Source organism: Abramis brama, assembly GCF_963993115.1.
Source record: "Abramis brama genome assembly, chromosome: 19".
Taxonomy (NCBI): Eukaryota; Metazoa; Chordata; class Actinopteri; order Cypriniformes; family Leuciscidae; genus Abramis; species Abramis brama.
In genome coordinates, this window is record NC_139981.1 from 6,249,327 (window position 1) to 6,269,058 (window position 19,732).

General features: G+C 37.0%; 1 protein-coding gene across 1 annotated transcript in view; it reads left to right on the forward strand.

Moving 5' to 3' along the window:
- LOC311069732 (uncharacterized protein) overlaps nucleotides 1-10,852 on the forward strand; it is a 28,964-nt gene extending 18,112 nt beyond the window's left edge. The window contains exons 4-8 of the mRNA XM_084093118.1: nucleotides 2,558-2,726; nucleotides 3,284-3,411; nucleotides 4,222-4,343; nucleotides 6,811-6,914; nucleotides 8,123-10,852. Coding sequence (XP_083949244.1) covers nucleotides 2,558-2,726; nucleotides 3,284-3,411; nucleotides 4,222-4,343; nucleotides 6,811-6,904 — 513 coding nt within the window. The 3' untranslated portion in view covers nucleotides 6,905-6,914; nucleotides 8,123-10,852. The remainder of the gene's footprint in view (nucleotides 1-2,557; nucleotides 2,727-3,283; nucleotides 3,412-4,221; nucleotides 4,344-6,810; nucleotides 6,915-8,122) is intronic.
- The last annotated feature ends 8,880 nt before the right edge of the window (nucleotides 10,853-19,732 follow it).

The window sequence follows — 19,732 nt, forward strand, 5'->3', positions numbered from 1 at the left end:
CGTAGACGTCTTCCTGACCTCTGGATGCTGTGCTGTTGGATGAGAACAGTTTTGTTCATGGTTTTTCAGAGAGTCAACTCTAAACTGGCTCTGTCAGGTCGGGCCCTGGGGCCAGAAAAGACTTTACATGGTCACAGTGAGTGAGCTCAGTGGGGAGCCTGCTCTTCAAAGTCATCAAAGAAAGCACGAGAGAAAGAGGGGCAAAAGAAAGGAGGACATTTTAAAAATGTTCTTTTTTACAGAAACCATGCATGCGTGCTTGCATGAAATATTTTTGCCTTAGTTTTAGGTTTGGGAATCACTTTTTCTCAGAACTGGTTCCAACTGGTCAAAAGACAAAAAGATCCAACACAGTCTCACGTCTATTTTGATTTGTTGCAACTTCGGATAAATCCATAAAAACCGCATGTGTACGTTTTTGTACGATATGCTCTCCTCCCACTGAGGGGTATAGGTTTAGGGATGGAGCTTCATAATTTTTTCATACAAATTATACATTTTCACACAAATCCAATCAATTTTTTTCCTGTGAGATCAGGGGAAGATTTGAGTGTGTGTACGCTAAAATCCACACCAACTTTCATATTTATAAAAATGGTCTTTGATAAGGAAAAGTGCTTAGTGCCACGTCAGGGTCTAAGCAGACGTACACACTGTTCCTTGCGCCAGAGAGTCAGAGTACTGCAGGTATTTGGAAATCTAAAATGCTCAGTAATAAAAGTAGTGGAATCGTAAAGTAAAGGAATCAAAAAATGTTCAGTTGAATGTCAATTGTCAAATTCTTTATTCCTTAAAATTCCAAGAAGAAAAACTGTGACACATGAATAGTTTATGGACCACAAGGTGTGATCTCCCTGGGTCTTCGATTCCCTGGGCTGTGTGTGTCTTTGGAGAACAAGCAACAGGCAGCAACATGCTGTTACACACATCAAAAGGCAGGGGAACTCCTGAAACGTGCCTCAGTCTCCACTATAATGGACCAAGCTGTCTCGCCAGTCTCCTCTCTGGCTGTTTTACCCACCTGCCCCTAAACCCACACAGGATGCTTTCATTTGTACTCATAAAAAGCATTCAGGACTCAAACAATATGCAGTTACCCCCATTCTTACTCTCTTGTTAGTCCTACATGTTGATCTCTTCAGTTATCAGCCGTGACCAATCCGATCAAAAGATATGTTGAAGGATCTGGTGTTTTGGTTTATGGGACATTTAAGATGAATTCTTTCTTTAAGGTGAGTCCATGTTCAATGCTCATGCTTCTTTCTTCTCAAATACATCAAAAGATCTTTATGATGCATTGATACTTAAAGAGGAATCAGTGTTCAGCATGTCTTTGCTCTCAGTGCCAACAACAACAAAATCCTTAGCAAACGGATCCACCATGGCATCCTCACCTCATCAGTCAGAAAGTGTTTACCGTGCAAATACAGATGTAATGGAAACAATAGGATAATCTTGGGTAAACAGATTTTGGGAAACATCTTATCACTTACATGAAACACTGTCATGTGAATTTCAGAGGCTTAAAATGCTAAAACTCTTTTTTTTTTTTAAAGCATAGGTTCTTGTATTTTGCATAAGTCATATCTACTACACTGCACATCTGGTTTGGAAAAGAATGTGTAACTATAAGAAAGATTGGTGGAATTGACACCAGCAGATTTCAGCTGTTGAGGTGGTGCAAATGATGATGTGGGATACATCTGGAAAATGCTTAAAATAGTGACCCAGATTAAGACATTTCCCAAAGGAAAAGCAAAATCAGGGTCATTTTGATTTTGTCTCATGATTTAACTGTTGAGAGTGAATTTGAACTGTAGAGCAAATGGAGACTTTTGCTTCTCAATATGAACTTAAACTTTCTCATCAAATTCTTTCAAGACCTAATTACCTGAGCTCTTATCATCATTTTATAGCTATTATAGCTATTATTTTCTATTACACAGAATGTGAAGATGACTTTCTCACAAGATATTTTAGAAGTAAACCTTGATGTTTAAATGAAATATGACTGATATTTCCATGAAAAGAGTAACCTTTAAGAAGTACAGTTACTATATGGTCTATATCACAGCTGGATAAATCTTGACATGCAAGATAACGATAACATCAGATAACATAGAAATTAACCATATTTTTAATGTAACATTTATGTAGCAGCAAGAAAACCCAAAATATATTGAAATAAAAATCTATTCACATAGATTTTGTCAGTGAATGGACGTGTTTGAGGGCTTCAGTAATTTTACACTTGTATAAATCTAAACCATATGTCTAATCTACGGGCCAAGTATGTGCAATCATCCTTGACCCATGGGCGTGAACATCAGCAAATTGAATTTGCATCATACAGTGAACTATTTTGAGTGCTCTTCTATCCCAAATGACCACATTTTAATTTAGTTTTGGAGCATTTTATCTATACAAAACAAAAGCTTTACAAATGTGTACATTTACAATGTATGCATATGCATTCATAAATAGATGACTAACAAAATTAATAAATAAAATGGCCTCAATATTATATGTATGAGACAAATTCTCAATTCTTTTTCAGGACTTTTTCATACATCACTGCAGCTGTGGAGCAGCCAGCTTGGCCTTCCAAGAGCTCAAGAGACACTTTCACAGTGATCACTACAGCCTAACAGCATCAAGCAGCACGCTGTCTGACCTGACCACAATCCCTGAGGTCACGCGCATCCCCCTCAGGACAGGCGTGAGAGGTCAGTGTGTAAACAAACCTGGAGTCATACATACAGGGATAAGATTAATCTGTGTTTACATTGACAAATGCTGATGGTTTGAATATTATAGAAGATTATGTAGATAGACAGACTGATAGGCCTGTCTATCTATCTATCTATCTATCTATCTATCTATCTATCTATCTATCTATCTAGATAACCCCCTCTAAGTGTCCCACATATAAACCCTTGCTTTCCACGTAGCACTAAAGTCATGTTTTTCCTGGTTGCTTTCCTTCCATCTCATGTTCCATCAGGTGGGTGGGCGACCAAACATTAGTCTCTGGAGAAATGGGAAATGAACACTTTAGTGATAGGTGGAATTTCTGGAATTCCATATAGAGAGAAGAAGCATATCTGAGGGATTCTGGGACTTTTTGTGGGCGGGAAAACAGAGCTAATGTATGTTTCAGTATCTATATGCACCACACCCTTCAGAGGACATAGAGTTAAGTCATAGATCACGAATTCACAAGAGTACTAGTCAGTTCCTCTCATAGACAGAACTATTTACGAGCATGTTTTCTCCTGTACAGATGGTGAGATGGGCTGTCAACCTGCTCTTCCCGTTTGGAAAAGGTGTCTGAATCGAAGAAGCTACACAGAGGGAGAAGCCAAGTACCTGTGCGACAGCGCTGAGGTCCTCTCTGCTCCTCACAGACGGGTGAGGCAGTTGAATTTCAACACACTGAATCACTTTGACAAACACACATCTTTCAACACTCAGGGGAAATGGATTATAGTGAATGTTTGGTCAAGCCTCTCTGTCTCATGCATTGGTTTACTCATTAAATTACTCTCGATTGTGGTAGTTTAGTCAACAGAAATGAAAATGAAGCTGCTCAGGACTGGAAGTAGAGCCAGTTGAAACTGTTAGTCACATTAGAGACAATTATTTAGATGAAAAAGCATTCCACTTCAGGGATGTGGAAATTATGACATAAGAGGGATAGTTAAGCACAACTGTATATTTCATTAACTGATAAATCATGTTAATATTCAAAAGTACTAAAATCTGTTTTGTAACTTTAAAGAACTTAAAAAGAAAGCCATGATGAATCAGTTAATCACACGTAAATACTAATTATATAAAAGGTGCATGGTGTCATTTAAAAAAAACAACACAAAACACCATCATGGTAACACACGACACTAAAAGGCTACAATGCAATAATAATTTAACAACACAAAATGTAACAAAACCTTCATTTATATAACTGATAACAAAAAAACTAAGAAGAAACATCAAATGTAAAGTGTCACACGGGTAATTCTGGGAATGTCAATTACAAAATGACTTGTTCTTTTATCACTTCTACAAACTGTACATATAACTGTGTAAAATTACATCAAATTTGCCATTCGATCCATTTCAGTTTTTCGCCATAAAGGAACTTTCGTTTAACCAATTAACAGGTTTTAACGATAGAATTTTTACTGTTTAAAATAATTTTGTACCTTTGTGTGTCTGTAGTTGAGTGAGAACTATACTTGGGGAAGAGTGAAGGAACTGGTGAAGAAGACTAAACTGAGGAACCAGAGCAGGCTGGGACTGTCTTCAGGCTCCTTGAAGAGATCATGTCCACAGCTTTACTGGTACTCCATCCCTGTTTTCATAATAATTCAGGAGTTTCGGATCATTAGCACTCAAAACAATGGTCAGATTTGATCTCCCTCTGAAGGCTCATTGAATGTTATTTTATAAATAAATAGAATATATATTATTTCTAAAAGCCTGATCAACATTATTTCACAGACAATTAGTTTTGATATTAAAAATGAATCAGAATGGAAATTAATTCAAGCTTTGCACACTGCCCTATTGTGTTGTTCCCATTTGGACTACAGTAACTTCTAGGAAACTGCATCACAAACACAAGTAGTACTAATGGCTCTTTTGATGTTATGACTCACTATGTGTCCATGATGCAAGATAAGACTCTCATCACAACCGAACGCTGGTAAACTGCTGGGCGTCCTAATCTCGTCTGAATGCTGCCTCCTCTTAAATACCTCAGCACTGGGCTCATGTGGTAGTCGGTGACTAGCACCACGTTGTATGAATGAGCAGAGAGCAGAACACTGATTAGGTATTGGATCTCATTCAGTCCAGTATTATTTTAGTGGTTTTTATACTTTTCTAGTATTTTGAATTATTTTATTTTCATTTAAAGATAACTTTAAGTTTTAATGATTTTGTAATGTGCTTTTGTAATTTTTATTAGTTTTGGTAACACTATAAAGCAATATAAGCAGCAATATAATGCTTCATGGAAAATAAAGCGAAGATGACGAACAAGGATGAACAAAAAATTAACATACAGTAAATACAAGTAAGAGTTGGTTGTTAGTCGCCAGCAGCTCCAGACAGACAATGACCCTCAAAACTGTCCTGTTACTACAGCTAACATTACAACAACAGCATATCTTGGTCCTGTGAAACACCGAAACCAGTGTTACTCAGTTATGGAGCAGAAACAACAACCTTGGCATCCGGTTTCAGGTCTTCCCACTTAGGTCTCTCCAGCGCTGCAAAGCTTTTCTAATATTAACGCAGGTCCTAAAGCTCTTGCCTGATCAGAATACTTATTTTTCCAGTGATATTCCTCTGACCTTTTCTCTTTTGTAATGTCTCTCAGCCATCTCTCTTTCTACAGTCTTTCTTCAAATCTCCCTCTTGCTCTCTCTCTCTCAGCGTCTCTTATAAATCACTTACTGCACCTTTAATTCATGCTTAACTAATGCACACATGACCTCTAGTTCATGTATGACTCACAAAGAACTAAGCCATTCATTAATGATTGATTAATAGTTTAAGTCTTATATTAATTGCTAATAATTAAATGTGTCATCAAAGATTAATTCTCTTTAAACATTTAGTAAATAATAGTGAAAATTTGTGTAATTCACAATGGGTCGAACAAAGCCATTTATTTCAACTTTCAGCTGTCTGCAATGGGATACCATGAATAGCCCTTCATGAGTCATACATGAACTCATGATTATCTGTACATTAGTTAAGCATGAATGAATACATATTAGTGCACCGGTATTGTTACTGTTTTTAATTTTTCTAATTAGCTTTAGGCCTAATCTATTTTTATTTCAGTTTTACTAATTTTAGTAGGCTATACTAAAACTTGAACTTATTTCAGTTAGTTGCCAAAGCAACATTTCTAATTTTCATTTAAGTTTAACTTCATTTCAGCTTTATATCAACTATGATTTTTCATAGTTTGTTAAAAATAACAACCCTGATTCAGTCACTATACTTGCTGTTAGTACATCTACAAAACCGCATTTTTCAATGTTAATAAATCAGTTTATACTGCGACACTGATTGGTTAACCAAGGTGCTTATTGGTTTTCTGCAAGGCTAGAAGCTAGATCCAAGTTTGCTGACCAAATTGCAGCTCTATATCACTTTCTGAACTACAGTAATAACAGACACATTTTAACTGTGGCATAAGGAAGAGCGTTTTAGGGACGAACACCTTAAAAATGTCTTTTTCCTCTACAAAAGACATCTTGAATCTCAACTTATTCCAAGTTAGCAGTGATCCCACACAGGTTGGCACAGACTCAGATGAATAGTTCCAGGGCTGCAGTGTCAGGTTGGAGGTATGCTGGTGGGAGTAGGAGAATTCCCCATGTTTTTCACTCATTAGATGAGATATGGGAGCTATGCTAAACGCACTCTCCTCCCGAGAGTAGATATTTTCTGAGGAATATCCATATGGACCGGTGATTCATACATTACGCTTACTGTATTTTGACAGTATTTGTTTTTTTCATTTCGTAATATTCAGTGTGTTGCATAAGTGCAATGCAACTTGAAAAATTAGGTCAGACTGTCTTCCATTAGTTCAGACTAACTTAATGAGGCATTAACATTCTCTTTGGTGCTATATAGAAAAGGTTATTCAAAAAAAATATTTTAAGTAGTTTCCCAATATTTGCCATGATAAGGAAAGCATACTTCAAATTCAATCCCAAATGACTGCAAATGTGTCAGAATTTGATACGATTAAGATTGCTAAAATGGTTTCAATCTTCCTTACAGCCCAGATGTGATGTCAGCAGAGCGCCACAGGACAAACAGAAACTCCATGATCGCTTTGGGCCATCAGAAGCTGGACTATCAGTGGCCACAGTAGTATTGATCAGGTAGGCCAACAAACACATCATCTGCCAGTTCCTAGTGCAATAACTATGAACATGAAGATCAAAAACTGACAATTTAATAATAACATGTATGAATAGTAAATAGACAAAATTTATCTTGAAGGCACCGCAAGTCGCTTGTAAATGTAAAATATTGCTGCCCGCAGCAAAATTGTGGCCAAGCACATTAATGGCATTGAGTACATTGCATTCTTCAGAAAAAATGTAAGATTTTAATGCCAATTATTGCAAATGTTATAATTTTACCTTAAATAGTTGAGCAAAAAATTAAAATAGACATCATTTATGACATTCCAAACCCAAAATAGTACCATCTTCAGAACACAAATGAAGATATTTTTTATATTTTGTAGTATAAGTGGTTGAAGTCTTCTTAAAAACATTTATATGATGCTTTATATGATGAACAGATTTAATTTAGGCTTTTATTCACATATAAACACTGATCAGCCCACACACATAGAGCACATCAAATATGATAAATGGCATTTGAACAAATCTCACTGGTTTAATGAGAGAATACTAAAAATATCTTCATTTGTGTTTCAAAGACAAAGTCTTATGGGTTTGGAATAACATAAGGCTGAGTAAATGATCACAGAATTTCAGAACTATCCCTTTAAATTAGTCATTAGAGGCAGTTTTCTATCAAGCGTTGCAGAGGCAGTTTTCTATCAAGCGTTGCAGAGATATCGCCTAATTTCCTGTTTGTACTGTAAATGGCACTGTTGATTTCATTGCACTCAGCTTGGTGAGAGTTTCACCTTTTGAAATGACTGGGTCACAAAATTTGAGTAGTTGTAAAAAACAAAAAACAAAAGTTAACAAATGACCCTAAAGGTCTGAATTGGCCATAAGTTGCTCATACTATTCGCCTTAATTAGTGAACCAAATTTCACAACTTTTCATCATACAGTTATTTATGGTCTGTCATGGACTCCCATAGTAGAGGAAGAAGAAATAGAGGTCAGAACAGAAACAATATAAAACAGAAACAACAAAGTGTTCAGTGCTTGGTCCCCAGTGATGTCCAGTGTGCAGAGGAGGGTTTGTGTTCCAGGTCAGTTGTTGTTTTAGCACTGTTTGGACAGTAAGGCTCTATCTCTCGGCAGTGTTGTTTCAGTACAACTGATATCACGCACATAGTGAATGAGCAGCATGTTAACTCTCAGCTTTTGTTTTCTCACCAGACATTGAGCAGATGGCCGGCGATGGGGCAGCTTTTCCAGAAAGCAAAAGGACAAAGTGATGGTTTTTGCAGTTTGCAGGTTATTCCAGACTGAGGAACAAAATGGGAGAGAATGCACAAGAAAAATACGAACAGGATTTGAGTAATGAGAGAAAAATACTGGTATTGTGTGTACTGTATATAATACTAGGTGAGATGTGTATATGTTAATGCAGGTGTTAAGTTGTTGATGGAACCTGTTGATGGAGCTTGTTTGAGTGACGTGACATTTCTATAAAGCACTCATTAGATTTGTCAGCTAATGAGGTACTATTAAAGACTATATAAACGTGGAAAGATGCTTTACAGAAAGCGATTTCCAAAAAAGGGAATTACAGTAAATTCTTAAATATAGTCTAATGTAAATTTCTGTCTGGGACAATTTACCAGACACTGTCCTAATTGTAAAATACTTGAAATACACCCAATTTATAACAAATGTTGAACACGCATGCTATAAATTTATATACATTCTTTTGTACCACAATTATAAGAATTGCCATGTGTAAGTGTGTATATACAGACATAACAAATATGCATGTATGTATCCATGATGCATGGATCATACAGTATGTGTGGATGAGAGTGGAAGAGGGGCGCTCCCACATGTGAATTCCTCCATCCACAGACATATATCAATGTGATGACGGGGCTTATGATAACATGTAAATTACTTATGGCAGTTCTGTACGCTGCTCGCCTGTCTGATGTTATATAATGTGTGCAGCCTTTCGCCTCCCTCAAAATGAAGCAATGCCCAGAGTATGAACCTGAAATATCATCCTAAACTATGAATTAACAAGTGCTTCCTATGTGCCTGCCAAATTTCAGTCCAAAGACATAAATGGTTAATTAAACCGAATAAAATGCAATATACAGTGAACTAACCAAACCGAGCTGGATTAAAGCAGTATTACATACTGTAAATCATACTGTCACTATCAGAACTCCTTTAAAAAAAATATTTCAGAAACCCAAAATGTTATGCCCAGTCATAGTGAGTTAATTTAAGTTAGATAAGTGCTGCTAATCATAAACAACAGAAGAAATAATGACAGTAAAAATGTAAAAAAGTTTGAAAATAGCTCAAATAAATAAATAAAATACAATAAAAAAAAAAAAGTTGGAAAAGTTCAATGGTCATAAACTTTACTGAAGTTATTAGTGGACCTCAGGGACAATAATGAAAATAAAAAGTTATGAAGAGTGCAACAGTGCCCACGCTCTTTTTCAACTGCGCTGGTTCTGGAAGAGTTTTTTTCCCCCACAAATTTTTTCCCATTGGTATTTTGTCTTTCTTAAAGAGTTATATGCCATGAACCAAGCCAATCAGCTACGAGCTGAATCACAACACTACAAACTTTGATTTTAAGCAAAAAAGTTTTTGAAAATCTGACAAAAATACAAAAGGTATAAGACTGTGTGCTTAACAGCTTTAGTGAGGGAAAGAACTACAATCCCATGAAGCATTGCGAACAGCATAATCAAATTAAAAATGATGGAGAAATATAAAACTACTCATTTACTAATGTTTATTTTATATATAAAAGCAATATATTTGAAGTTAATTGGAAAATATTGTATATACACACACACACACACACACACATTTAAGTATTTTGAGAGTGTAGAGTGATTCTCTGTGTCCGAAATCGAACACTTCCCTACTATATAGTATGCGAAAAACATTACGACAAAAGAGTAGTACGTATGTCCGAAACATAGTCTTTGAAAAGCAGTAGGCGAAATGTCCACGGATGACCTACTACTTCCGCCGACACTCTGAAGTGCACATTCAATGGGCACTTTACCAGTAACAACATGGCGGATGTAGTACATCTGAATTGACTGGATTATGCCATTCGCAGTGCTTCATGAGAGTGGGTGGAGTTAAAGAGCTATTTTGGTGAGGATTGCTTTTTTTGACTCTCCAACTGGTGTTATATTCTGTATAGCAACGAGTAATAATGTAGTTTTTTACCAGGAATTCTGCTGTTAAACACTTATTTTAAAAATAAGCTGAAATAATGCTGGCTGACGGCTTCAGGAGAAGCAAATACCATGGATTAACAAACTCGTAACTTAGACTAGGTCTGTCTTAAAGGGTTTATAACTTATCATTCAAAATCAATTTCCCAAAGGAGAAAATGAATGGAGTACTTCCAGAACCCAACTGTTGCACTCTAAAGTTAATCCACAGTGAAAACAGTCAGGTATACTGGACAACATTAGGTTAAGCTCCGAAAGTGAGCATTAAGTGTTTGACTGTCTTTGTTGACAGCTGGGCGAGTGAGGTACTAAAATACTGATGTCTAGATAAGGTCTAGCTGCTTTGCAGACCACTTGCAGCCTTCCGTGTGAAAGATGAAACACATTTTCTAATCAAACTTTTGTAACATGATATTGTTCTGGCCAGGAAAGTGTATTAAAGCATGTAGTACTGTCTTTTGATGTACGCTTGACCTATCGTTTCAGTCACTGTTCTGAGTAATGGTGTTGATCTGTGTGTAAAAATTAATGAGAGCTGATGTATGGCAGAATTCTTTGTCTGTTAGGGAAAAATTATATGATGACGAGCGATTTGTACTCATCTTGTGTATTGTAGTGTACCAAATGGACAGAATAATTCATTATGCATATTGCATTGTTATTCAAATGTATTTTTTAATAAATAAGATATTTCTAAATAACATCATTTGGTTTACATTTCTTTCATCATGTACTGATGTACTGTACTGCACTTAAAAAATAGACCTTATAGTCATATACTGTACACACTCTGATTCTTACAAAGCCCCAAAAGGGAAATGATGATGTAAAATAAAATTAGATGGAAGAGAATACTCAGTTTCTTGGTGAATTGCAAAAGATTTGTGAGAGAACCAAAACACATTGAAATATGATTTTTCCACCCATCTCATATCCCCCTATTTTGTCATAGTTCAAAATAAAATTAACAAAAGCTAAAAATGAAATTTGATAATGACTTAGATCAAAATGTTGGGAGGTACACCTTTCAATGTTAATATTTAGACTATAGGATATGCAGTGACTAAAGGATCAGGTGAGAAAACATCAGAATCCAGGTCATGAGGTCATTGGCAGAATGACAGCAAATATAAGCATTACTCTCAGTATGAAGAATCTCAGATTTCTCTCACTTAAAGGGTTAGTTCACCCAAAAATGAAAACTCTGTCAGTAATTACTCACCCTCATGTTGTTCCAACCCCGTAAGACTTTCGTTCATCTTCGGAACACAAACTAAGATATTTTTGATGAAATCTGAGAGCTGGCTCACTGCTCCATAGGCTGCTAGGTAATTGATATCTGCCAACCCAGAAAAGTTAGTAAAGACATTATTAAAATAGTCCAAGTGACTAGAGTGGCTCAACCTTAAGTTTATCAAGCGACGAGAATACTTTTTGTGTGCACTTTTTTTTTTTTTTAACAAAAATAACGACTTTATTCAAATATTCATTTTCTTCTGTGTGGGCCTCTGAGTGAGTTCACGTAGTGTAACAGCGCAACGCTTCTGGGTTGTACGTCAGAACGTAGGCTCACTATTGGCCAGCATCACACGCATCACACACATGACCAGCGTCGGCCAATAGTGAGCCTATGTTCTGACGTACAACCCAGAAGCGCTGCGCTGTTACACTACGTCAGCAGTTTAGGAGAATGACATGGAAGAGATGGTTGAATTAAGTCATTATTTTATTTTATTTTTTGCGCACAAAAAGTATTCTCGTCGCTTGATAAACTTAAAGTTGAGCCACTGTAGTCACTTGGACTATTTTAAACATTGTCTTTACTAACTTTTCTGGGCTGGCAGATATCAATTACCTAGCAGCCTATGGAGGAGTGAGCCAGCTCTCAGATTTCATCAAAAATATCTTAATTTGTGTTCCGAAGATGAACGAAAGTCTTACGGGGTTGGAACAACATGAGGGTGAGTAATTACTGACAGAATTTTCATTTTTGGGTGAACTAACCCTTTAATACAGATGATAGCAGAGTTCAAGCGGTTGCTGCACAAACAGAACAGCTTTAAATAAACGGTCTAATGTGATTTTCCCCACCACAGTAAACAATAAATGTAAAATCATAGCATATGTGGGACTTATGAAGTCATAGACTCTATAAGTGTGCACCACACTTGTAAAAATGTACTATAAAATCTCAGCTGTTTATCAGCATGGCAAAGTTGAGCACACTTGATATTAGCGCCTCCATCTGGTAGATAGCGGTAATGCATGAGTCAAAGTCAGTCAACTTTAGTCATTGTGTGGCAATGGTTAAAAGCACCAGAGGGATATGAATGAATTGTAGCATTGAAGTAAATACTAAATATATATTAGTAGTAATAATAGTAACAGTCTCTAAAACATTTTATGAGCTAGGCCATATTACTAACGCCACATTTTCTAACCTTTCTTAATTTTCAACCAGGAAATTGCGGTAACAAAAGCATGATACAGCACATTTTAATTGAATTCTCTACAGAAATACAACTAAATTGTTGTCAATTGATGTATTTGGGGCAGTCTATAGAACATTTTATGAGAGCTGAGAGACTTGTTGAACAAGAGCCCTCTTTTTGTACCCTCAGAGGTTCAGGAGGGCCGGTGTAGCTGCACACATTCCAGCAACTCCAACACAATGGAGTCATAAAATATGTCATACCCACCCTCTGCATCTACAGATACCACAGAAACAGACGAATGACTCTGGGAAATATAAAGTTGATGTGTGCCAGCGACTGATGATTTACAGAAACGCATACTTGTGCTCCAGTGGGGCGACACCGGGGCAGCATTATTATTATTTTATGTCTTTTTGTGTAGTTTAATACAGAGAACATACAAAAGTGGGTCAGTGCAGGTGAAAAAGCCAAACAGGAAAACAACTGATCTGTGTTTGAATAGGAGTCCATGACAAAACTGCGATAAATGTTAAAGTTTTGCAGTATAACAAAACATTACGCATATGTAGCTTAGTTTTATTTGTAACTATTTGCATTGTGAAACACACTATGCAGTTATCATAATAGTGATGCCTTACTAAATGCCTAAAATTAATAATTATAATCACACTGTTGTGTATGTTGTGTGTCATAATTACCACAACTAAAATAGATTCTGATTTGCTGTTTTGAAATATACAAAAAATGATCTGCCAGATCTGCAATATCCTAAAGGAGGTGGATGTTTCCCCATCCAGGGCACACCGATTTTTTTTATATCTGTCTAGAGAATAATTTCCTCCTGCAGGAGATTGTGATTTGCTCATTGAGCAGAACTGAGTCATACTGAGATTAATACACTACTGATTGGCAGAATAGTAGAAAGAGGACATACTTGATGCATCGCTATGACAACAGCTCACCCCTGCCTCTTGGCATTTCCTCAAGTATGGCTGGCCAGTTGGATGAGATCTCCACTAATGTCACAAAGCATATCCCACTTCAGGCCACCACTGTCCTGAAACACACACACACACACACACACACACATACACTGGCTGAGATCCAGCTGCAGACTGCTTTGGCATTTCATTGAGGGAGCAAATAAGGTTTTTCCTTGTAGCAACAATTTCCAGACATATCCACAGAGAACGGACAGAGACCCGAGTTCAAGTCCCGGTTCGTCAAACTTTCTTGACACTATACTGTCCTATCATAATAAAAGGCAAAATATATATTCTTTAAACTGATGCAAGTCAAGCTCCATCCACACACAAAAATAAAATCAGCATTTTTTAAGCCATTACATCAACACCTCTTATAATGGGAGTGGGGGAACAGATTCCGACAGCTGTTTTTTTGCCGTCGGTTTCTGTTCCCCCCATATTTCTGACAAACTGAGGTTCTAATATTTATCAAATTGATGCTGTTTAATATCCATCCACACACGGAATTGAATAAGCATATTTTAAGCCGATACATCAACATCTCTCATCATTGGGGTGGGGGAACAGACTTCGACGGGGGAACAGATTTCGACAGCTGAACTCTTTGCCGTCGGATTCTGTTCCCCCTATGTTTCTTACACAATGAGGTTCTTATATTTATCAAATTGATGCTGTTTAAGCTCCATCCACACACAAAATAGAATAAGCATATTTTAAGCCGATACATCAACATCTCTCGACGGGGAACGGATTTCGACAGCTGAACGCTTTGCCGTCAGATTCTGTTTCCCCTATGTTTCTTACACAATGAGGTTCTAATATTTATCACATTACAGCTAATTACTAAACCCATTAGCCTAGTGGTCAGCATACTGTGCAATAGCATGAATTGCTTTTCAGCTTATTGCGACCAGAGTTCAAGTCCCGGTTCGTCAAACTTTCTTGATACTATACTGTCCTATCATAATAAAAGTAAAAAAAAAAATTCTTTAAACTGATGCAAGTTAAGCTCCATCCACACACAAAAATAAAATCAGAATTTTTTAAGCCATTACATCAACACCTCTTATAATGGGAGTGGGGGAACAGATTCCGACAGCTGTTTTTTTGCAGTCGGATTCTGTTCCCCCCATATTTTTGACACACTGAGGTTCTAATATTTATCAAACTGATGCTGTTTAAGCTCCATCCACACACAGAATAGAATAAGCATATTTTAAGCCGATACGTCAACATCTCTCATCATTGGGATGGGGGAACGGATCCCGACAGCTGTTTTTTTTGCCGTCGGATTCTGTTCCCCCTATGTTTCTTACATAATGAGGTTCTAATATTGATCACATTTCAGCTAGTTACTAAACCCAATAGCCTAGTGGTCAGTATACTCTGCAATGGCATGAATTGCTTTTCAGCTTATTGCGACACGAGTTCAAGTCCCGGTTCGTCAAACTTTCTTGATACTATACTGTCCTATCATAATAAAAGTCAAAACAATATATTCTTTAAACTGATGCAAGTTAAGCTCCATCCTAACACAAAAATAAAATCAGAATTTTTTAAGCCATTACATCAACACCTCTCATAATGGGAGTGGGGGAACGGATTCCGACAGCTGTTTTTTTTGCCGTCGGTTTCTGTTCCCCCCATATTTCTGACACACTGAGGTTCTAATATTTACCAAACTGATGCTTTTTAAGCTCCATCCACACACAGAATAGAATAAGCATATTTTAAGCCGATACATCAACATCTCTCATCACTGGGGTGGGGGAACGGATTTTGACAGCTGAACTATTTGCCGTCGGATTCTGTTCCCCCTATGTTTCTTACACAATGAGGTTCTAATATTTATTACATTGCAGCTAATTACAAAACCCAATAGCCTAGTGGTCAGTACATACTGCACTGGCATTCATTGTTCTTCAGCTTATTACGACCTGAGTCCAAGTCCCGGTTCGTCAAACTTTCTTGATATTATACTGTCCTATCATAATAAAAGGCAAAAAAAAAAAATTATTTAAACTGATGTAAGTCAAGCTTCATCCACACACAAAAATAAAATCAGCATTTTTTAAGCCATTACATCAACACCTCTTATAATGGGAGTGGGGGAACGGATTCCGACAGCTGTTTTTTTGCCGTCAGTTTCTGTTCCCCCCATATTTCTGACAAACTGAGGTTCTAATATTTATCAAATTGATGCTGTTTAAGCTCCATCCACACACGGAATTGAATAAGCATATTTTAAGCCGATACATCAACATCTCTCATCACATTGCAGCTAATTACTAAACCCAATAGCCTAGTGGTCAGTATACTCTGCACTGATATGATTTGCTTTTCAGCTTATTGCGACCCGAGTTCAAGTCCCGGTTCGTCAAACTTTGTTGATACTATACTGTCCTATCATAATAAAAGGCAAAAAAAAAAAATAGATATATATTCTTTAAACTGATGCAAGTTAAGCTCCATCCACACACGGAATTGAATAAGCATATTTTAAGCCGATACATCAACATCTCTCGACGGGGAACGGATTTCGACAGCTGAACTCTTTGCCGTCGGATTCTGTTTCCCCTATGTTTCTTACACAATGAGGTTCTAATATTTATCACATTACAGCTAATTACTAAACCCATTAGCCTAGTGGTCAGTATACTGTGCAATAGCATGAATTGCTTTTCAGCTTATTGCGACCCGAGTTCAAGTCCCGGTTCGTCAAACTTTCTTGATACTATACTGTCCTATCATAATAAAAGTAAAAAAAAAAATTCTTTAAACTGATGCAAGTTAAGCTTCATCCACACACAAAAATAAAATCAGAATTTTTTAAGCCATTACATCAACACCTCTCATAATGGGAGTGGGGGAACGGATTCCGACAGCTGTTTTTTTGCCGTCGGATTCTGTTCCCCCCATATTTCTGACACACTGAGGTTCTAATATTTATCAAATTGATGCTGTTTAATATCCATCCACACACAGAATAGAATAAGCATATTTTAAGCCGATACATCAACATCTCTCATCATTGGGGTGGGGGAACGGATTTCGACAGCTGAACTGTTTGCCGTCGGATTCTGTTCCCCCTATGTTTCTTACACAATGAGGTTCTTATATTTATCATATTGCAGCTAATTACTAAACCCAATAGGCTATAGCCTATATTCGAGCGCATGCATAAAACTTGTCGCAATGCACTGGCAAAATTAGGCTAATGATAATAAATGTGTCTGAAAAAAGCATTTTAATTGTTTATTAATGAACTAGTCTTTTCTAAATCAGTGTAGGCTGCCTGCAAACATATCTCCATATCTCCGCTAGCCTAGATGCGCCTTTATATGGACAGGATTAGCCTACATAATCAGATGGTACCATATGTATTTGCTTTCGATTGGATTTTTTTCGTTGGTGGACATTTTTTTATAAGCTTTATATAGACAGCTATATTTCTCATGTCTGTGAGGCTTGTCTACTGTTTTTCAGTTAAATTTTGAGACGCGCTCCAATTCACGGAGATCATGAAAGCGCGCCCTGTTTGTTTTATTTTATTTTACAAAAGCACAACGTTTTCTTGTTGTTGTGAGTTTACACAAATAAAAGTAGTTGCGACTGATGTATTATTCTTTTCTGTATGCCCAGAAATGATGGAGTATTTTAAGTTGTTTCCACTGTTGATAGGAAAATGCGAGTGATGGCACCGGCGCCTCCATGTCATGTAGTGCGCACACCACACTCTGCACAAACACTTGGATATGCACTTAAAGGAACACTCCACCGTTTTTTCATATTAAACTATGTTATTCCCTTAAATAAGACGAGTTGATACATACCTCTCTCGTCTCAGTGTGCACTCAATCGCTCTGGCGCGCGGCGACACTTTGATAGCACTTAGCTTAGCCCAGTTCATTCATTAGGATCCAAACAGAGATGAAGTTAGAAGCGACCAAACCCCTCCACGTTTTCCCTATTTAAATACAGTTACACGATTAGTTACACGACCAAGTATGGTGACACAAAATAAAACGTGGTGCTTTTTAAAAGGGATAACTATAATGTATGGCGGAATAGCACTTGGTAGCACTTCGACTCGGCACAGTAAAAAGTCACGTTGGTTCTAATGACAGAAGTGAGAGGGAGAGGCAGGGGGGCAATCATTTGGAAAAAATTGAAGCTTCCCCGGGAATAGCTTTTTGAACGTAGATGTATGATAAAGACATGATTGGCTATCAGTGGATAAATTTTGTACATGACTACACATGTCCTTATAAGGCCAATGTCGTTGTAACGTCATAGCATCTCGTTTTACTAGAAAAAGATGTCGTTTTAACGACATAAGATCTCGTTATTACGAGAAAATATGTAATTTTAACAACATACATCTCGTTATTATGACATAAGATCTCGTTATTACGAGAAAAAAAATGTCGTTTTAACGATATAAGATCTCGTTATTACGAGAAAATATGTTGTTTTAACGACATAAGATCTCGTTATTACGACATAATTGAGTTGAAAAAATAATATGTATGTGGCATGCAGCTTTCAGACAGCTTATAGGAAGTCGGGGAAGGGACGTCTCGTTTTTAAAATTTATTTACAAGCTGCTCATACATTGGCGATAAAAAAGTGATTTGAAGATTCATATATAGTCCTTTTAATTACCTCATCTGTCAACATGATGCCAGTGAATTGCAGAGCTTTAAACTGCTGATTTCTCACGCTGCCATTTTTGTTGTGTTTATTTTGTTAATGAGAGGAAAGCGCACAGCACATATTTACATCTAAACGTCACTCTCAGTAGCGTGGACAGCGTCTGGATGTTCGTTAAAGGACAATTCCGGTGAAAAATGAACCTAGGGGTAATTAACACATGGTTACTGAGTCGATCGTTCCCTGGGATGCGTTTTCATGAAAATCGAATGTAAAGAGTTTTATCTTTAAAAACAGTGTACAGACAGTTTAATAAGAAGATACTTTATAAAGACAGTACATTACTCGTTTACAGACAGGCGTCATCTTGGAAAACAGTCTCGACTAATCGAGTCACGAACGCCATGCTAAGTGAGCTGGTCGATAGGAATTACGCATAGTGAAATCTAACGTAGCACGGCATTCGTGGCTCGACTAGTCGAGACTGTTTTCCAAGATGACGCCTGTCTGTAAACGTGTAATGTACTGTCTTTATAAAGTATCTTCTTATTAAACTGTCTGTACACTTACAAAGTTCTCAATGCTTCGGTTTGCATGTAGGGACCCTCATTATGCTACCGTGTTAGTGTGAGGCTATTTTGAGCCTTGTTAGTGGTATTAACTAGCGATTTACTTTTACTTACTCTGTGCCCCATATACTAGCGTTATGAGCTAATCTGTTTTTAAAGATAAAACTATTTACATTCGATTTTCATGAAAACGCATCCCAGGGAACGATCGACTCAGTAACCATGTGTTAATTACCCCTAGGTTCATTTTTCACCGGAATTGTCCTTTAACAATGTCCTGCAAAGGTATTTCTAATCTCTTTACTTCTAAGCAAAGAACTAAAAAGAACTTCGAGTGAATTATATCGTGGCCTTAAATCACGTTCAGTCTCTAGTAACGTTACGTACGTACGTGCATGAGTGCTACTGCGAGCAAGTTGCTGGCTGCAGTTCACTTAACGGCCACCAGTGTCACTAATATTCATATCTTTTTTCATAAAATGTAAATCAAATGTATAACGAACATGCAGGAAGCCATTTTTTAGCATATAAAAAAACTGAAACAATTGTATCACAGAATGGACCCCTGCAGACCCCCATGCATAGGCACACATATGTCAGCCAAATATTGACCTTGTCATAGTAAGGATAGCTCCCCATAATGAAAACAAAAAAAACATCACACTATTCTCATTATTTATTTTGTGTTCCAGTTTAGAAAGAAGGTAATTCAGGTATAGCATACATGATATCTCTACAGTGATACTATATCATAAATTATATTATTACAGTGATACTTTATGAGTCAGTCAGAATAAATGTTGCTCAGCAGAATAAGTAATATACACTTTATTAGGTCCATCTGTTTAACTGCTCGTTAACGCAAATATCTACTCAACCAATCACATGGCAGCAACTCAATGCATTAGTAGACATGGGCTGTGTCTGAAAGCTTAAAAAT